Here is a 21,740-nt window from a genome sequence, read left to right on the forward strand (position 1 = left end):
TCAGGCCAGTGAACCATACCAGGCTCGTTGCCACCCCCAGACTCATCAGCTACTAGCACTGCAGCTGCCGGCTGATTTGCTACAAGTCACCACCATGTCTCCCACTAAACTGCCTGATCGCTCCAAACGCCACTCACTATCACCAACAGCCTTGACCATCGCCCCACACTCTGCCACGCCCTGCACTGACCATCAGTGATGCACCAGTGGCTTCCTGGCTTCTGCACTGCAGCCACAGAGCTGGCCTCCAGGAGAAATTAATCGTCTCATGCCATCCCACCTTGTCTTGAAGCGGTACTAACTGCAGCTTGAATCCCACTGACCAAAGACTCGAGCCAGAGCAATGCTGACACAGTCGGCTGCAAAGGCGGGATGAACAACATGTCACAAATTTCATACTCACAACACAACCCCAATGGTCAAGTGAATTATTTGTACCAACGTTCATTGCTCTTGTGACATGGATTCTATTAACATTCATGCCCCGACACACACTTGTTGTGAAAGATCCTTACTTGAAGCAGTTCACGTATTTATTACTAAAGTTTACATTTGTCAGCACTTGTAAAACTCTGTGTCCTGTTGTAAATATTATTGCGTCTGTTCCATTGGAACTTTCGTTGTGGAACTACCTCTAACGTGCAGGCCAGCAGTGCATACTACACGCCTGGATTGCCTCCCTGGCTTCTGAAGTATCTCTCATCGTCATCTGGTATGTCATTGTCTAGAGAAACGCATTTTTCCACCTCCACGCACATGGGGAGACGCATCACAGATTTAGGTTGGTCATCGGAGTACCTTTTTTCACATAAGCATGATATTTTGTTTGCATATGGATCCACAGCTGCGACATATTTTTCAAAAGAATGCGTTGTGCATTATTGGCAGTACAATTTTCGGTTTATTTGCCGCCGACCAATTTTGACTTATTTAGTCACTAACAAGCAAGTCAGGTAACAGCTCACATGTTGAACCACCTACAGATATTAACATGATGTGTACCAAATAAGAACAGAATGTTTTTCATACATGAGAGAGAACAATGTAGAATATAACGTACATTTGTGTTTGACATAATATCACTGAGAACTCATTTCATTAGATATACACTACTGGCCATTAAAATTGCTACACCAAGCAGAAATGCAGGTGATAAACGGGTATTCATTGGACAGATCTATTATACTAGAACTGACATGTGATTACATTTTCACGCAATTTGGGTGGATAGATCTTGAGAAATCAGTATCCAGAACAACCACCTCTGGCCATAATAACGGCCTTGATAGGCCTGGCCATTCAGTCAAACAGAGCTTGGATGGCGTGTACCGGTACAGCTGCCCATGCAGCTTCAACACGATACCACAGTTCATCAAGAGTAGTGACTGGCGTATTGTGACGAGCCACTTACTCGGCCAACATTGACCAGACGTTTTCAATTGGTGATAAATCTGGAGAAAGTGCTGAGCAGGGCAGCAGTCGAACATTATCCAGAAAGGTCCGTACAGGACCAGCAAGGGTTTGGCAGTGATCGAATGAATGGTAGAGCCACGGGTCGTAACACATCTGAAATGTAACGTCCACTGTTCAAAGTGCCGTCAATGCTAACAAGAGCTGATCGAGACGTGTAGCCAATGGCACCCCACACCATTACGCCGGGTGATACGCCGGCATGGCGATGACGAATACACGCTTCCAATGTGCGTTCACTATGACGTCACCAAACATGGATGCGATTATCATGATGCTGCAAACAAAACCTGGATTCATCCGAAAAAATGACGTTTTGCCATTCGTGCACCCAGGTTCGTCGTTGAGTACACCATCGCAGGCGCTCCTGTTTGTGATGCAGCGTCATGGGTAACCGCAGCCATGGTCTCCGAGCTGATAGTCCATGCTGCTGCAAACGTCGTCGAACTGTTCGAGCAGATTGTTGTTGTTTTGCAAACGTCCCCATCTGTTGACTCGGGGATCGAGACGTGGCTGCACGATCCGTTACAGCCATGCTGATAAGATGCCTGTCATCTCGACTGCTAGTGATACGAGGCCTTTGGGATCCAGCATGGCGTTCCATATTACCCTCCTGAACCCACCGATTCCATATTCTGCTAACAGTCATTCGATCTCGGCCGACGCCGCAGCAATGTCGCGATACGATAAACCGCAATCGTGATAGGCTACAATCCGACCTTTATCAAAGTCGGAAACGTGATGGTACGCATTTCTCCTCCTTAAACGAGGCATCAAAACAACGTTTCACCAGGCAACCCTGGTCAACTGCTGGTTGTGTATGAGAAATCGGTTGGAAACTTTCCTCATGTCAGCACGTTATAGGTGTCGCACACCGGCACCAACCTTGTATGAATGCTCTGAAAAGCTAATTATTTGCATATATCAGCATCTTGTTCCTATCGGTTAAATTACGCGTCTGTAGCACGTCATCTTCGTGATGTAGCAATTTTAATGGCCAGTAGTGTATGAACGTCACCTTATTCTGTTGATATGCTGTGGTGATATGTGCTTGATAAAGAAAAAAGAAATTCTACGTTGATCGATAGCAAGTGAACTGAAAATTGTACAGCTCACAATGATATATTTTTTTTAAACACACACTCTGCAACCAGATTCGCTGATTATTTTGGTTGGAATCATACAGGTGTTGAAGAAAGCTCGGTATGGGAAGAGACTCTGATTGTCAGCCTCCGGAGTGGCTGAACAGAGAATTCATCGCAGTCGCTCTGAAGCCAGAGTACAGTGGTAAATCCCCGAGGGTGGCTTCCATGACGGTGGAAGACGCCAACAAGACGCAGAGAGGCTATACGAGCAGGCTGTACAGAGTGACCGCGAAAGTGGAAGTAGCAGCAGAGGCGGAAGTTCACGCATGGCATTTGATAGTGAAGTGCTCCATTGAGACGGGGATCGTGTCGGAGGTCAGCAGGCTCCAGCAGCTGTTCCCCAGGGAGACGCTCATGCTGACCAGCCTGGTGCCTGCCGTGCACGAGGCGCTGCGCCGCCTGCGGGCTGAGGCCGTGGCTCCGCGCTGCCTCCTGGCTGCCAGCTCGCCCGTCGACGTGCTGGTGATGGAGGACCTGTCGGCCGCGGGCTACGGCCCCCCGCCAGCCGGCTTCCTGGACCTGGAGCACTGCCGCCTGGTGCTGGACAGGCTGGCGCAGTGGCACGCCGCCTCTTGCACGCTGGACCTGGCCCGCCCCGACTCCGGCGCCGACCCCCTGCTGCGGCGAGACCCCTTCTGGCAACCGCCTGTCGCCAGCCTGCTGCAGCCGTACCACAGGAAGCAGTTCCGCAGCATCGGGGTCGCGCTCGGGAACTTCCCTGACTGTTACAAGTATTCGAAGAAATACAAGACAGACTCCGAGGAATGGGTGGACAAAATCGTGCATGCGGTCACTCGAAGTTGTGCTCAGAGCGATTTCAAAGTCCTGGTACATGCCGATGTATGGAATAAGAATATAATGGTTAAGTACCGTGATGGAAAGCCTGTCGACTTACGGTTTGTCGACTTCCAGGTGAGTATTCACACTACACTATTATGAATTATCCAATGAGGGTACACACTATCTGATGAAAATTACTGGGATACCTTCTAGTGGATATAGGGAGTGTCCACTCTTCACATTTATGACGGCTAGAACTGTGCTGTGGACACTTTGAGTTAGATGTCTGAACGTTTGCTAATAATAGCAGACCATTCTACCTCAAGAGACCAGGGGAGGTAATCACAAGAAAGCTTTTCGTCGACCACCCATCCCCTCTGCGACGGGGCGGTAAAAATAAAGAATAAGTGCGGTTGCGAATGTTCACACGAATTTTCACATTCAAATGTTGGTTAAAAAATGTTACTGCAAATTTTTGCTCTCACGTAAGTCTCAGAGGATGATTTCCACACTTGGTGCATTAGTACACTTCCACACGCGCACATTTGTTATAGTTTTTGAATTAATTATTAACTCAGACATGAGTACAGTTTATGCTAGGGAACAAGAATTAGGCGATTATTATACTAAAATCATTTTTCACGACACAGTTCAATCATTATTTATTGGCGTTGTCCTTTTCTTTTACACAATGAAATTAGCACTGGTGAGACGGTTTACAATTTTACTTTAATAATAATTTGACTCCGAGCCCCAATAGCAATAATGTGGGCTGCTATAAACGAAAATTGTTCAAATAATTCGAACAGAACCACAAATCCCACTGTCCTCTTTGTTCTAACAGTTTTGAAGTGAAATCACAGTTCGCCACATGTTCACTTACGACGATGTATACCTCGTAAATCGTACTCACACAAATAATCGTAGCACTGCCAGTTCACCAAATATATGCTTGCACACTTGCACTATTAAACAATACTCCTCGTCGAAATAAATCGGCGCGAAAAATTCTTTCTTAAACGACCACACGGGCCACCCTCCGAAACGACTGACCAGCGACCGACCCCTGGCCAAGATGGCCGCTCACTTATATGGGCTCGGATGTCCAACCCCCTGGTTATTTAAGTGCCAGTCTCACCAGTTAAGATTACAAATTTTGACACATACATCCCTCAACAGAAATACGTTCACCATCGGAACCGTGCTAAAAAGTACGTCTCATTTACTATGTTACTTTAATTTCTAGAATTACTCTATCGTCCGTAAATCAAGTTTTAATTTTTTGCAAAATTTCGCCACTTAGTGCAAATTTGTTTGTTGACATCTGTGCCGTAAAGGTTTTAACATATAGCACCGTTTTCAGACGTAAGCTACAGCGATCTACACATTGCGCTGCACAAAATCTTCATATTTATAATAATTAATTAATTATTGGCGCTAAATGTTAATAATAATTTGCAAACAATGAAAACTTTTGCAAGTTAAGTGTATAGCATAACTTAACTAGTTTAAAATACGTGTGATGCCGGCCAAAATATTATATTGTGCCGTTCTTTACGTCATGAATATTCTACTGAATTTTATAAACAATTTTCCCTCAAAGTTTGTTTATTGCTCTTTACGGACTTAATTATTTATGAATCTTAACATATGACTACGGCACTCGATCTGCTATGACGAGAAGTTTTTAATGAGTGCTCGCTCGTCCCTGTAAGTTGTTATTTACTATTTTTATTAATCTTTCAGTATTCATGATATTAACCTATTTTGAGGTTACTATAGCTTTTGCGTCTCGTGACTTGAAAGAAAGATCGATCTTTCAGAAGGTGCATATTGCTGACTACAATCCAATAGTTTTCGTGTCATGCTCGAAAAACCAAACAATGCTCCAAGCTACGGGCCACGTGGCTGCCCGGGCCGGAGACCATCCCACCGACCGTTGCAAACCATCCGGCCGCCGTGTCATCGTGCGCCATGTAGCGCGCTCGCTCTCCACAAAGAAATCCTTGCATACTAGAAATATTCATCTAGTAACGGGGGTTTGTACCGTCTCACCTCACAGATGCTGCTTTATGAGAGAGTACATTGTCGTTCTGATACAATCATCGTCTCTGAAGTGTTCCTCCACTGTACACAATTGAAAGGTTTTCACATCCTTCCGCAATTAGCGTTTTCTTAAGCAACCACACACCAACCACGAAAAACGCTCTCACACCTTGCCACCACCTCCTCCATATTTCATTGTTAGCATATGATGACAAGCAACTTTCTCCAAGCATTCGCGAAACCCTAACAACTCTTCCATCGGACAGCCGCAGCGTACAGAGTACAGCGTAACTCGTCACTCCAAACCGCTAGTTACCAGTCGTCCACTGTCCAGTTGCGTCGCTGTTTACACTGCCTCAAGCGCTGATCTAAACTGTGTGGCCTATATTGTTTTTAATTCCCTATGCACAGTCATTCTGCTAGCTGAGCTGCTGGTAGCACTTTGGAACTCAAGAGTGATTCCTTCCGCTGATTTCATGCGATTTTTTACAACCACTCTCCGCAATCGTCGACGGTCCGTATCCGTCAGCACATGAGGTCTGTCTGGCCTTGGTTTAGCTGTGGCTGTTCCTTCAAGTTACGCCTTCAGAGCCACATCACCGTCGACGTGGACAGCTTCAAAAAGCACTCTGTCTTCAGGCCACGAGTGGCCTACCTGGACCATCCGGCCGCCGTGTCATCCTCGGTGGAGGATGCGAATAGGAGGGGCGGGAGTCAGCACACCGCTATCCCGGTCGTAAGATGGTATTCTTGACCGAAGCCGCTACTATTCGGTCGAGTAGCTCCTCAATTGGCATCACGAGGCTGAGTACACCCCGAAAAATGGCAACAGCGCATGGCGGCCTGGATGGTCACCCGACCAAGTGGTGACCACGCCCGACAGCGCTTAACTTTGGTGATATCACGGAAACCGGTGTAGCCACTGTGGCAAGGCCGTTGTGGATAGCTTAAGAAGAGTTGAAATGTCCAGATGGATTTTTTACTCAGGTGACATCCAGTGACTAGCCTAGTTCGAAGTCATTGTGTTCTCCTGACCAATTGCTGTCAGAGCTTCTCTGCTGACAACACAGTACTCCCCGCTTCCTTTTATGCTAGCGGTCTGGTGTCTCGTGACGTTATCGAGTGGCCAATTCTGCATTACATATAGGTATCCAGACACTTTTGATCAGATAGTGTACCATTTGCTGGTTTATGAACCAAGTACTTAATTATTCAAAATTATTAACAGGTAGTCTGGCAGATAGCTCATATTCTTAGACGTCATCTATGTACCGTCTATTGCAGTTATTCAGTATCATAAAAAATAAATGTTCAGGCTCTTTCAAAAAGAATATACGCATTACATAGTTCTGTATTGTCAAAACTATCTATCGCTGCGCCACGGCTCAGTTATTTGAGCAACAAACTCGTAGAATGAGATTTTCGCTCCGCAGCGGAGTGTGCGCTGATATGAAACTTCCTGGCAGATTAAAACTGTGTGCCAGACCGAGACTCCAATGTGGGACTTTTGCCTTTCTCGGGAAAGTGCTCTACCATCTGAGCTACCCAGGCACGACTCACGGCCCGTCCTCACAGCTTTAGTTCTGCCAGTATCTCGTCTCCTACCTACCAACTTTACAGAAGCTTTCCTGCGAACTGCAGAACTAGCACTCCTGAAAGAAAGGATATTGCGGAGACATGGCTTAGCCACAACCTGGGGGATGTTTCCAGAATGAGATATTCACTCTGCACCGGAATGTGCGCTGATATGAAACTTGTGAAAGCTGTGAGGACTGTGCGCGAGTCTAGCATGTGTAGCTCAGATGGTCGAACACATGCCCGCGAAAGGCAAATATCCCGAGTTCGAGTATCGGTCCGGCATATAGTTTTAATCTGCCAGGAAGTTTCATATCAGAGTCATATGTTGCGAAAAGGCTGCTCCACAGCAGAAATGATTTTGTGTTCTCGAATTTGTCAAGTGTAATTCCGTGGTTATAGTGCAAAGATATTTCAGCCTGTGGTAGCAAGCTCATCATCCGAATAGATTCAACACTCGCAGATGGTATCGACAGTTTTTAGATCTCTAAAAAAAGTTACAAAACACTAACAATGGCCACTGAGAGTCAAAGCAGCTATCTTAAATAAAAATTTGTTCATCTACAATGAAAATCTAAAACTTACCAAAGAATGTCTCAATTCAAGGTACGTTATTGCCCTTCGCTTGTTTCTTGGTCACAGTTGATATATAACATTGGCATACAGTTTCTCGACTGAGAATACAACCATTCAATCGTATTCTGTATAGGAAAGAGTCCTGGCCGCCTTCATGTTTCCGACGAAAATGTTGCATGAGTTGCAACCGCTTCCCAGCGTAATCCTATAAAGCACACTTCTCTTGCCAGTCGGGAGCTACAACTGTCTACAACTACAATTTCGCGTGTTCTGAAACCTCGGCTGGTTATGAAGGGTTGCAGAACCGGATGCGTACTGCTATAACATCAGTGACAATGGACATGCTTACCCCATTATGGGAGGAATTCGAGTATCGACGTGGTGTTGTTCGTGTCGCTAATGGTGAACATATTTAACATCTGTAATCTAAACTTAAAGAGATTCGTAAGTATGTGTCCCAAAATTCAAAGTTCTAAATCTTACACGTTGATAAATACATGTTGTTGAAGTACGTATGTTCTTTTTGAATGATCTTGTATCTTACTTCCGACAGCTGTCCTGCAAACTGTATTTTATTTTTCATTTAGGGAATATGTGCAAATCTAATTTTCAAATTAAGCTCATGTTTCTAAGAAAGACCTGCCTACGTTGTCGAGGTAGTTGATGTACGCCCATGCGGTGGCGCTCGACTTGGAGATGGATTGTTCGAGTCCTGCTGTCGGAGGAAACTTTTGTCGTCCGTTTCTGGCCGACAAAGAAGGCTTTCAAGAGAGAAGCCATACGCTGCTGATCGCCAGACTATGCGCTAGTGTCGTGGACTAAATTAGAAACCCCTCCGCAGTGTTTCGTGCAGCGAGGGCGAGCGACAGTGCTCATCGTACTCCTTCCGCTCACTGAGGACGTTAAGTTCGGTCGTCTCCTTGATGCTGTACGAGTTTGTGCCAGCATTGGGTTTCTCCTCTCCTTTTTCTCACCATTACACAACATAAACGTGAGACCACACTTCATACACCTCTGTTACACTCACCTATGTTCCACATATACAATTACACCACAACCCTTAACACGCCGTAAGAGAAAGGGACATAGTACATGGAGCAAGAAAACCTTTTCCGACATTATTACTGAACTTAAACCTCAGAGTCTCCTGGCTAACAACACTGCATGACTCTTGGTTTGCTTTATAATGAATATCGCTCATTTGTCAGCTATGTTGTGTTGGCAGAAGAGCCAACACCGTGTTACTAGAGGAGGCCGAAATGCACGCGTTCTAGCTCACGCAGGCTGGCGTGAGGAGGGAAGAATTATATTGACGTGAGGTCTGGAACATGACAAGGAATTAGAATTCAGAAAGCGGACGTAATTAGTTTGATACTTAACTTTAATCCATTAATGATGAACGTCGCTCTTGACGGTAAACGATGCACAACATTATCTGTTCAGAATTCATTCTCATTACTGAATATGGCGCCTTGCTAGGTCGTAGCAAATGACGTAGCTGAAGTCTATGCTAAACTGTCGTCTCTGCAAGTGAGAGCGTATGTAGGCAGTGAACCATCGCTAACAAAGTCGGCTGTACAACTTGGGCGAGTGCTAGGGAGTCTCTCTAGACTAGACCTGCCGTGTGGCGGCGCTCGGTTTGCAGTCACTGATAGTGGCGACGCGCGGGTCCGACGTATACTAACGGACCGCGGCCGATTTAAAGGCTACCACCTAGCAAGTGTGGTGTCTGGCGTTGACACTACAAGCTATTTTGGTAGAACCAGAAGATTACAGAGAGACTGTGACAACGCTCATGTATTAAACTGACAAAGTGAGTTAAATTCTGTTGTTTTTTGCCTAGTCAGTTTGAGAGTTATCTTGCAGAGGATCACGGCATACAGAGTGTGGTAAAGCATCCGCTCATACTCGACCTGCAATTTTTACTATCCATATAGTAAAGTTAAAACCACAGAAAGATAATACGAATCATGAAGAAAATGCTGTATCACTGTACGTTTTGATTACTAGCAGCATTATCAATATCCAATAGCAATAGTCACTTGCGATCTGAGTGTTCCGCATGATTCCTATAAAATAAAGTCGCAAAACCCTTATAATGGCCACTGTGAGTTAAAGCAACTATCTTAAATAAAAACTTGTTCATCTACAGTGAAAATCTAAAACGTATCAAAGAATATCTCAGTTCAAGATACGTTACTGCCCCTCGCTTGTTTCTTGGTCATATTTGCTGTATGACATTGGCATACAGTTTCTCAACTGAGAATACAACCATCCAAACGTATTCTATATTCCAGTCACGAGATTACCATTTATCTGTCGTGAAACCATCTTACAATTGTATCCTGAATCAGTACTGACAATATTACACACGAGTTGTCGATTACGTGATTTATTTAGTATAACGTGTTTCGGGACTACATTATCCGATCATCAGAAGCTATAAGAGAAGGAAAGACATATCATAGCAATACTACACGTACCGTAATAACAACGATATAAAGTATCTACATTGCCCTGTAGTATTTCATACCTTGAAGTTACTAAATCATTAGACACTTTCAAAACTATAAAACCAGCAGCACTGTCAAACGTATTTGAACATTTCATGTCGGCGCAAAACACTCTCAGGGTTCTCAGTTGCTAGCTAAAGGCAGTTACCCTCACCAACCAAACATTTCATGTCACGTATACATCCCGTCCAATAGCTATGCCATTTACGGTAAAATCTTTGAATGTTTATATGTGATAACCTAGGAAATAAACAAATTAAAAAAACAATAATGCACCTTTGTTCCATGTTGCGTAACATCTGTACACAATAACCAACAGGAAACATTAGCCATCAACGATCACTAAATGGATTATGTTGATGGCTGCTTCTCAACGACGACGTCGCTAAAACGGATCAAGAAGTGCCCCCTCCCCATCTTTGTCTTCGATTTACATATTCACGTACCCTACTCTTGACGTGCAAAAAAGCAAAAAAAATCTTTATATTTGACAACGACCACCATTTTTATTCGAAATGTAATATATTCATGCTCTCCGTTATGCTTCCCAAACGATGCTGCTAAAGATGTTTTGACACGACCAAAAAATGGTTCAAATGGCTCTGAGCACTATGCGACTTAACTTCTGAGGTCATCAGTCGCCTAGAACTTAGAACCACTTAAACCTAACTAACCTAAGGACATCACACACATCCATGCCCGAGGCAGGATTCGAACCTGCGACCGTAGCGGTCGCTCGGCTCCAGACTGTAGCGCCTAGAACCGCACGGCCACTCCGGCCGGTCTTGACACTACCAAAGAACCATTCTCTGTATTACTATTCTTTTTAAATATTATTTCCTGGAATCTGATATACAAACTTCCAAAGATTTTACGCTGGGTGCTATCATAGTTAAGAGTTGGAATATATACCTTACCTGATAGTATAATCTGCTATCAGTGAGGGCAGTTGCCTTTAATTCATAATTGAGCTTCGGAGAGTGTTACGTACCTGTTGACTTAAGATGTTCAAGAAAGTGTTTTATATATTTGGCAATACGTATTTACTGCTGGCATTTTACTTTTGATGGTGCCTAATGACACAGTAGTGTGTAATACTAAAGGGCAATGTAGATACATTTGCGTTTGAGGTGCCGTGGGACGTTGTGTTGACCGCCTTTAAACGTTATAGTAACGTTGTCAGTCACGTTGCTGAAACATGGAAGACGTTAGGAATCTACCATGTGTTCAATGGCGTTCATCAGATAAAAACTGAACTTAGGAAATATGTGCGTTATTACCTGGTTACTGCCAGCTGCACGGCTATCATCACTTATGATGGCCAGCTGTGCAGTTGTTCAAGTTGTGGTAAGGTAGGTCATGTTGGTTCTGAACGTCTTCGACGTAGACTGGTTCAAACGCTAATTGGAGACGTCGCTCTCCCAGCGACACCCACTGTGGTAGCTCTATCTTAAACATCCATGGTGGGGCTGCCCCCTGTGGCCCCTCTGAATCAATCGGCACCAGCGTCATCTACTCTCGTTGCCTATCTCTCTTACACTGCCGCCAGAGGCAGTACCAATGGAGGATGGCCGTCAGAGGTGCCATACATCCGTCCCGACCCCATGGATATTAATCATAGAGCTGTACCGACCCCCACTTCTCTGCCATCTGGTCACATGTCGAAAGACAGCCGTCCACTTTCCGACACAGAAGAACATGTCAAGAAGAAACAGTCGCCGGAAGAGACAGCTCCACACCACTTGTGATTACTGGCTCCGTTCGATGTGAGCACAGGATGACGATCCTTATATTGATGATGCACTGTCCTCCAATGCCTTGTCACCAGAGGGCGTTATGTCTCTCCCTAACTCCATCTCTGGTGAGCATCCACCTACAAACACGACCTTTCCCTGCCTCCTTCTGATGGTGTTTCCCCTCTTACTGTGTTTGACGCTATCTGTGGGCGCACCTCTGACAGTGTTCCATTGAAATGGTCCAGTGAGACGTCTATCTCCTGGGTGGACGACATTGATACTGAGGGTTGGAGTTCTGAAGGTGTGCAGAGCGATGGAACCCCACTTGAGGGGTCCACTCTCTCTTTGTTACAGTTATATGCCGCTCCACAGGAGCCTATCAAGGAGCCCTATGCTTCCTCTATGTTTATATAACCCATCCTCCTGGCAATGAGAGATTTTTAATCATCACATAACTATGGTCAATGTCAATACCACTTGAACGTACTATAAACTGGTATTACTGCCTGAAATGCTTCCTAATACAGACATTGACGTTGCCCTCCTTCAGGAGGTGCATGTTGAACTTTGAGGTGTTCTCATGGCTTTACAGCACACATCTCCCACGCTTCCCCAACTGTTTCTGGGGTAGCGATTACCTTAGTGATGGTATCGTCGTTGATGCAGTTGCCTATCTTCTGGATGCTAGAGGTATGGCTCCCAGGATCATCGATATCTATGTGCTATCTTGTTCAGGTCTCTGCTGCGAATGTTTCACTTTCTGCTCCGAGGTGGCCACTTCATCACCACCCTGGCGCCCAAAGACCAACTTTCATGTCACTAACTGTGCGTAGCACTAGCTGCAATTATCCAACACTTCGACCTTGTGGACTCTTGAGAGCATGCCCACGGTGATCGTCTGTGGATTATGCCTTTCACTAGCCGTTCTTCCAGTAGCCTCGATCGTGTTTGCATCGCCCACGATATTTTCGGTGGGGTGCAGGCTGCTGAATTCTGGCCTGTTGCATTCTCTGACCATGACGCATTTATCTGTGTCATCAATCTCTGACGCCAAAGGGTGTGACGCGACCAGGGACCTTAGGAACTGAACATGAACCACCTTATTTCACTCGAATGCTGGCAGGTCGACAAGACCAGATGGACAGCCTGCTGTTGACGCTGCGATGCATATCAGTCTGCCCTTTCACAGTGTGTCCTCTGTACTTCTGGAAGGTAGCCCCCAGCGTGTTGGCAATGAACCTAGCACTTGTACTTCACCATTCCATGGGAATATACTATGACGCCGTATTCGCCAGGGCATCAGGTGATGGAGAATCACGCCAAGGCATAGATCACTGTCCTCTCTCGATATCACCTTGAAGGTCCTATGGTCAAGCTGTGTATACATATAAAGTTAGCGCTGGAGCGACCATCTATGTACCACACAATAGTGGAATGGCACCACCATCAGACCACTTTGACTAAGATACAACTGATGATGGATGGCACTTAGATACTCAATGCACATTATGATACGTTGTGCTCCGTGCAATGTCACACCCTTCCACCATCATGGTGATCTCCTAGCTCTCTTTTCGCTTGGTTCCAGGGGCTGCAACGATGGATCTGCTTGCCGACGTCACGGTGAATGATGTCCACGATGCAATCCAGGAGAGTTCTATGAACAAGTTTCCCGGATTTGACGGCCCCCCACTAGAGTTGTATCGGACATTTCGTCCTCTGCTGGCACCAGTGTGGACGGAAATTTGTCAGGACCTTAAGTCGCCTATCATGCAGATCCCAAAAAGTTTCCTCGACAGTCTCCTGATTCCCATCCACAAGACTTCAAGTACGTTACAGACATTCCATTATCGTCCCTTGACGTTGCTCAACAACGACATGAAGATCTTCACCTGACTGTTGGCTGCACAGCTTGAACGGACGGCCTGGTAAGTGGTTTCCTCTGATCAATAACATCTACATTGCCCTCTGTCAGTATTGAGATATAATCACTCTTGCTCACAAACATCATGTGCTTGGATTTTCGGCTGCTCTTGAATTCAGCCAGGAGTTTTATTGGGTTGATCGTCGATACCTGGATGGGGTGCACCAGAATGTGGGAAAACCTGATACTACCGTCGACGTCGTAATGTGTGTCATTCAAGGCGCCGTCTCTCTCCTCCCTTCTTAATCCGTCGTCTGGTTTGTCAAATCAGCTCGCTCTGTGCACCCTTGTGAGTTTTAGCCATGGAACTGTTGCTCTGTGGCCTCTGTCAACGACTGTCTGTCTCTCAGTGGCCACGTATTTTGCTGCACTGATTATGCAGACGATCTCGACCTCTTTCTTCTTAGCGGTGTTGAGATCAGGGAGTCATTAGCGTGGATTACAGCCTACCGCGAAGCTTCTGGTAGCTGCCTTAACGTCTACAAACCGAGCAATATGGCTTTAGCAGTGGTGCTTCCTGACGACAGAGCTGCTCCATTGCCTATAGCTGCTATCATCTGATGCTTAGGATTCGATTTCGCGAGTGATCTGCAGCTCACGATTACCCTCAACTGCGTGCGCCTACTCTCCCAACCATAAGCTGGGTTCCTGGGCAATTGTTTACGAGCCCTTGATCTTCTGCAACGGATACAATATGTAAATGTATATTTGGCATCACGTATTGCCCATGTGTCACACACACTCTCCATTCCGCCATCCATGACCCTCCACATGCTAGTGGCATTGAGTTCATGCGTTTGCCACGGCTTGTAGTTCAAAATAAGGTACAAGATCCTCATCCTTCCGCAGCGTAGTGGAGGTTTCGGCCTGTATCAACCGCTGCTGTGGCGTCGTTGTCCCTCGTACCTTACCAGCCAGTTGCTGGAGACCCTTGCACCTTGCTCTCTCTCAGTCCCTATCCAGCTTTCGGACGTCCCGCCACCCTTCTTTCACTTCCGCCATTTTTTCCTCGAACTGAGCTATGTTCATACTGCGATACTGTCAACGCGCTTGATGTCTACGAAAGCAATCTATGGCATTCTTCAGTAGAACAAGTTACCAAATGTAGTTGAGGGGAAGCATCCCAACGTGCTCTCTGGCAATCAGTGTGCGCTTCTTATCTTGCCACTGTTATCCAGTCTTCATGGTACCTTCCAGTCAATAGGAAGCAAGTATACCGGTCACGCCTTCATGGGATTCACCTTGTAGACATCTCATTGTGTGTCGCTGTGATGTCCTGGACAGACGAGCATCGCCTGTTGTGCGGATTAGCGATATGTATGGTTATTGGTGCGACAGATGTTGGCCTTAATTACCCATATGACTCCGCATCAGATACCTCCTCACCTGCTCCTCTTTCCCGACTAGGGATACTTCCCTCAAATAGGACAATCTCTAGAAGGTGGATTTATGGACACACACTTCACTTCTTGTTTTGATTCTAAAGCATTATGTCAAGGCGAAAAACACAAAATAAATTACTTTTTCTCTCTTAACAACATGTGGGCAGGGTGGGTTCTTCCTTGGCTCGGGTATGAGGTAGAATGAAACAGCATTTTTAAATAAGATAACTTTTATTGAAGATTTGTACAGTGGTTTTCTTACTGGATTGTTCTGGCTGGGAGAGCGGCAGCTGTGTCGTGTGCGAAGCCTTCATGCTGCGTGAGCGGCGGCGTCTGATTACACCTGGCGGTGTGTATCTCGTGTCGCCGTTTCGCCCAGTTGACTGGAGACGCGCATCGTGCTGTGGCCCGTTTAATTATTGAGAACGAAGTCGTGAATCGGATGGTGATACCTCGGATGTGGCGTCGCAGTGTTTCTCTTCTCTATGAGGCCGCGTGTGACAGTGTTGTGCGTCGGCCAGCGGAGCGGCGCGGCGGGGGAAGGCCAGTGTCCCGGACTCGAACAACGGACTCCAGCTTGCCACTCTTCGGCTGTGAGATCTTCATCACCAGCTCACAGGTGACTGCTGATGTGAGGTCGTCTCCTTCCCGTCCTCACGAGTCACCCAGGTACGTAAAAATCAGTCTTCAAATACCTTCTAGCTTCTGTCTTCTGGCGGCGAGGTTGCTGCTTGCTATTCCATTACAGCGGCGGACTTGCTGCTTCTGTGTACCATGTAGTCTCTTCCTGCATGACGGTCTTCAGCTCCGAAACTGAACTGAAAACTACTACTGTCAGGCCCACTGCGTCTCGCATATTTATTCACTTCAGTTCACTGGAGGTGAACGACTTCACGATCATTGCCTCCTCTGTCACGTTGAAAAGCTTCTCGAAGAATCTTCTTAACGTCGGTCATTGGCTCTTGGAATGTAGGCGAGGGCCTTTCAGCAAATGTGACAGTTGAGAAACACGTGAGCCGGTCAGGTGATGCCCTGACGGCTGAATCGACAGCTCTTGGAATGTAAGCGAGGGCTTTTGATCACATGTGACAACTGAGAAACACATGAGCCGGTCGGGCGATGCCCTGACGGCTGAATTGACAGCTTCCGCTTATGTGGGGAGGGCGATGGCTTCTCCTAAACGTGCTGACTTCACGGTCATTGCCTCTTCTGCTCTGCCCGCTGTTTGCCAGTGTGTAATTCTTCTAAACTAAACTAAGCTTTTCATTTAATTTCTAATTTCTGCTTCGCTTCACACTGATATCACTAATTTATTTACCTATCTGAAGTACCACTCAACACTTGGTATTTGGCTCCTTCTTAATGACAGGTGTTATGTACCTGGCCGCAGTCCCAAATACAGACAATTTTCCTCTACTTTTCTTTGTAGAGTCTTTTTTAACTCATCTCAGAATTGGAGTGTTACTGCAATGAGGAGTTGATACACGCATTTGCCACTTTAGTATCGCTTGTTCTCTGCTCATCGAAATGTTCTCGAGTGTGGCGAATTGGCCCTCCATCCTTGTGACGTCGGTTTCCTGCTACGCTCGGTGGTGTAACATAAATTTGAAAAAAATGAAAAAATAAAAAGAAACTTGTCTCATCGATGCGCTTTATACCTCCACTCCGCGTTTGCTACGCTTTCCTTGGTTACTGTGGTTACTGTGGGAGGGAGCGGGACATGGTGACCACGCTTCAGGATGGAATCCCTGTTCACTTTGCCCGCACCTCACCTTGGGCGTCAGGAAGATTCCAGCGAAAAAAAAAAAAGCTGTGAGCAAGAGATTCCGGTTTCGTGTCCCCATCTGGCATTTAAAAAATTGTTAAATCGACTGCTTACGATAATCGGAATATCCAAGTTCGACACAAATTGCCATGTCTCACCAATAAGTAGGATTTCTATATCTATTATAGCTCATATAAAAAATACTGGCAAATGCTACAAAATTTCGAATATGTAGTCAGTACCTACACTTACACTGTGAGTATCCAGAGCTCAATCACAGCTGCTCAAAGCCCAATCACAACTGAAGCTGCCTATAAGACTCATGTTGTACCTTTTTTGAAACCGTTAAAGCAAACGGATGTATAACAGCACCACTACTTTTTTTTATTAAGGATTGCTACCACTTCATCTTCTAGAGGCCGGCTGCTGCATGTGGTAATATCTGCCCTTAATCTGCTTTTGCATTGTAGGTAACTGATTCACAATTTTTCATTGCCTCTCTACAACACATTTGAACATCAGCATGTAAACAAACATTTATAGTGACACGCCATAAACACTTTTTCTTTAACAATATAGAGTGCTCCAAAAATACACGGTAGTGTTTGAGGGCAAGGCCCAGCACACGCAGGAGATAAAAAAAAAACGTTTTGTGAACATGGGTCTGGAAATGGACACTTATTGAGATACTGTACATGGACGCTGGCTACCACGCACATTACTAGTGCTTCCTACGAATCGATCTAGTGGTCCCACAGTACTGTGTGATGATTCTGTGGTGTGACAACAGTCTCTACAGACCGTGGCCGGGCTGGAATTACTATACTTGGTGGCAGGCCCTACAGACATCTCTGCTGGACAACAAGGTACAACGCTGTTAGCACATACACCACTGCCACTGTAGTAAGGTGGATTTCCCCAGGTGCAGGTTATGTGCTGCTGCAATGTTGTACTGTGAGAGCTTATTCTCTTACACATATTGTTTTAGACAGTTGTGTATTCAAATGCTAAGCATGCATCCATGCATTTCATGTATGGGTTGACGAATGGCAATGCTGGATAAGCTCGTCGGGATACCACAAACGATATCCAGAGTATGGTGTCCAGACAAGATTACATTCCAAGAAGTCACTGCCACTTACATGAGCATCAACATGGTAGTTTCACACCTTTACCTGGAACGAGAGAATGATGACGATGCACCATGTCTGCAACTGAGGACGCTATTGTTAACGCTGCAGAATAGAATCCACACGTAAGCAGTCGGCACTTAGATCATCAGATGGATTTCTTGGTGACATCTGCATAAATCAGCTGTATCTGTATAACCTGCAGAGGATTGCTCTGCAAGACCTACTTCCTTGATGGTTTATCGAACAGTTTGGCAAGAGGACTGTTTTTCCAACAGTGGTGTTATTAATGATTGAAGCAAGATTCACGCGTGATGGTATTCAGAAGTTCCATAATCAGCATCAGTGGTTACCACAATCCACACGCAACTTTTGAAATGACCTGTCAGTGAAGATTTTCCGTCAACTTATGGGATGGGAATATCGAGGACCACTTGATAGGATCCTACGTACTTCCTTATCATCTGAATGGGCGGAAGTACAGACAATTCCTTCGCAGGAGTTTGAATCTTATACTGGAGATCTTGCGCACCTCTGGCAAGAGATGTACTTCATGCACAATGGTACCTCTGCCCATTTTAGTGTTCTGGTTCTCCGATATGTTAACAATGGATGGTGGATGTGTACCAAATGCTTGACCGCCACTCACATGACTTGAACCCACTGGACTTTTCCCTGTGGGACCAATTAAAGGTGTTGGTGTACGCCACACCTTTGGAGGATAAAGCATCAGTTCTTGCAAGAATTCAAGCAGGAAGTCAAACAATATGTAAAACCTCAGGACTTTTTGAGAGTGCTCATGCTTCTGTGTGACGAAGTGCAGGAACATACATACTTGCAGAGGGCGGGAATTTAGAATACAAGGTAGTGAGAGAGGTGCATCATTGTGAAAATAAAGTAGAGGTTCTCGTGTCCTTGGCAACGAACCTCCATGTCTGATATATCAATAAATACCCATTTCGTGACGCATGTTAATATGAATGTTTTTTATCTGCTACATGTGCTGAACTCTCCTTGAAATATTGCCATCGTGTATTTTTGCGAAACCCCGTATACACCCAGGTGCTGAATCAACAAGGTATGGTGACAAAATTAAGATGACGAAAATACTGTCGAAGCTTTTGATCTGTTACAGACTCCACTCTGTATCCTCCATACTATTCGTCATAAATTTAAAGTCCTAGTAGCTGTAGCATTAAACACTGCTGGGTCCCAGATGACCACAATTTTACTTTGAAATCGCTCCACATTTAATGACTCCATTAGCATATACTGCTTTCTAAATGGTCAGTTAAAATTGTATTTTCCTTCCACAACACCATGAAGTGGCTAAAGAACATTGAAAAGCGCTCACAACAAAACTAGTAGAGTCTTACCTTGGGGATCAAAAGTAGGAAATTTCTGTCATATCTTTGTCCGTTTCAAAGTGAAACTCCTCTCACCAGTCACGACTTCCACTCGAATTCACGGAACACAGCCTCTCTTATTGATAGCGGTATCTGCTCGAGGACGTTTAAGTTTCCCCAGTACTCTATCATCACTTTCCCAGTTGCTGTATGGTGGTATCATTACTGTTAATTACGCTACCTCCCTGTCTTTTCACACTGTGACAATATTCATTCCTTCTGGCACTAGCATTGTTCACAGACATGTCACGCATCCGTACTTTTCATTAATTACACAAGTTTGCACTTCATCAATATTTTCATTTACTTACAGATCTAAAGACTCTTATCCAATAGTTTCACTTTGGTTTTTAAATCTTTCTGATTTCTTTTGTACGTTCCTAATCTCATGCTGGACCTCCCATTCTTTCACAATTATTTTTGCAATGCAAGCATTAAATGTTACTTGATTATCTGTTGTCATTAATTGTTGATTAAGACTAACATTCATCTCTATTGTAAATTCATCAAATGCTTATTGAAAATGTTAGAAAAATTCTTGCTCTTTTTATCTTTCCTGCCTCCCTTGTGGTCTTTTATTCCCTCTCTACTACCTCTCCTGTTGTCTCTTCTTTACCCAATCCTGCTTTTGTTCTTCTGTCCACTTGGTCTAAAAATGTTCAAAGTACACTGAACGCTCCTCACAATTAAAGTAATGACAGAAATCATATACACACAAACACCACATTGGGACTGTTAAATGTAGCAAACGATAAATTAACATTAGAATCCACACACAAACACCTCATTAGGACTGTTAAATGCAGCAGGACGATACATTAACATTAGAATCACCGTAAAAACCTCTAGTTATTTCCTTTCAGACATTGTATAATTGCGCAACAAAATAGTATTAGAGGGAAGTAAAAAGTTTCTTAGCTGTCTGGAACGACGTCCAGGTGTAGTCCACTTGTCTGGTGTGCAATGATTGTGTAATAAGTATAAACATTTGGAGGGGACAGGACACAAACAAGCAAGAAGCACTTTGCCACAGACTCTGTGAGACAGAGGGTCAGGAAGACCTGATGACTCAGCATCAGAAGATCACTACAAAGCAAGTATAACGATATTCTATTAATTCTAATAATGAATTTAAGAATGATGTTGTTTATATCACAGGAACTTGCAAATCTGTCACATTTCTGGGGTAACAGTCAAGCAGAATATTTGAATCGCTTATTTTTGAAGTGCCTCTTGGCACAAAATCCAAATAGTCAGAAAAACAAAGAAAAATTGTTTACTTTGCAAACATCTTACACAAAATACAATTTCAGTGTTTACTATGATTTCAGATATTCTTAGAACTCTCAATGGTTTAGCTTTTTTTTTACTTTCGTCATAACATTCGATTATTTTTTCATTTCTTGAAAGTAGCTGACATGAGTCATTTATAAACAAAGGTGAAAAAATTATAATTCGGTAGGTTGTTAGTTTAAGTTAGAAAACAACATGTTTTATATACGTTACTTATTATTATAATGATCTACATTAAAAATACATATACAAAACTTTTATCAGCTAAATACCAGTAATATATTTTTTCTCTCTACTTCTTTAGTTTTCCTTTTTGGAACTAAAACAAATCAAACAGTTACTGTAACGAAAATAAATACACTCCTGGAAATGGAAAAAAGAACACATTGACACCGGTGTGTCAGACCCACCATACTTGCTCCGGACACTGCGAGAGGGCTGTACAAGCAATGATCACACGCACGGCACAGCGGACACACCAGGAACCGCGGTGTTGGCCGTCGAATGGCGCTAGCTGCGCAGCATTTGTGCACCGCCGCCGTCAGTGTCAGCCAGTTTGCCGTGGCATACGGAGCTCCATCGCAGTCTTTAACACTGGTAGCATGCCGCGACAGCGTGGACGTGAACCGTATGTGCAGTTGACGGACTTTGAGCGAGGGCGTATAGTGGGCATGCGGGAGGCCGGGTGGACGTACCGCCGAATTGCTCAACACGTGGGGCGTGAGGTCTCCACAGTACGTCGATGTTGTCGCCAGTGGTCGGCGGAAGGTGCACGTGCCCGTCGACCTGGGACCGGACCGCAGCGACGCACGGATGCACACCAAGACCGTAGGATCCTACGCAGTGCCGTAGGGGACCGCATCGCCACTTCCCAGCAAATTAGGGACACTGTTGCTCCTGGGGTATCGGCGAGGACCATTCGCAACCGTCTCCATGAAGCTGGGCTACGGTCCCGCACACCGTTAGGCCGTCTTCCGCTCACGCCCCAACATCGTGCAG

The 21,740-nt window shown here is 45.0% G+C and overlaps 1 protein-coding gene across 1 annotated transcript in view; it reads left to right on the forward strand.

Annotated features, from left to right (window-relative positions):
- The first annotated feature begins 2,675 nt into the window (after nucleotides 1–2,675).
- The window catches only part of LOC126456132 (uncharacterized), a 33,226-nt gene continuing 14,161 nt past the window's right edge, over nucleotides 2,676–21,740 (forward strand). Inside the window, exon 1 of the mRNA XM_050091886.1 lies at nucleotides 2,676–3,527. Within this exon, the coding sequence (XP_049947843.1) occupies nucleotides 2,676–3,527 (852 nt within the window). The remainder of the gene's footprint in view (nucleotides 3,528–21,740) is intronic.

This window comes from Schistocerca serialis, chromosome 2 (genome assembly GCF_023864345.2).
Source record: "Schistocerca serialis cubense isolate TAMUIC-IGC-003099 chromosome 2, iqSchSeri2.2, whole genome shotgun sequence".
NCBI classification, from domain to species: domain Eukaryota; kingdom Metazoa; phylum Arthropoda; class Insecta; order Orthoptera; family Acrididae; genus Schistocerca; species Schistocerca serialis.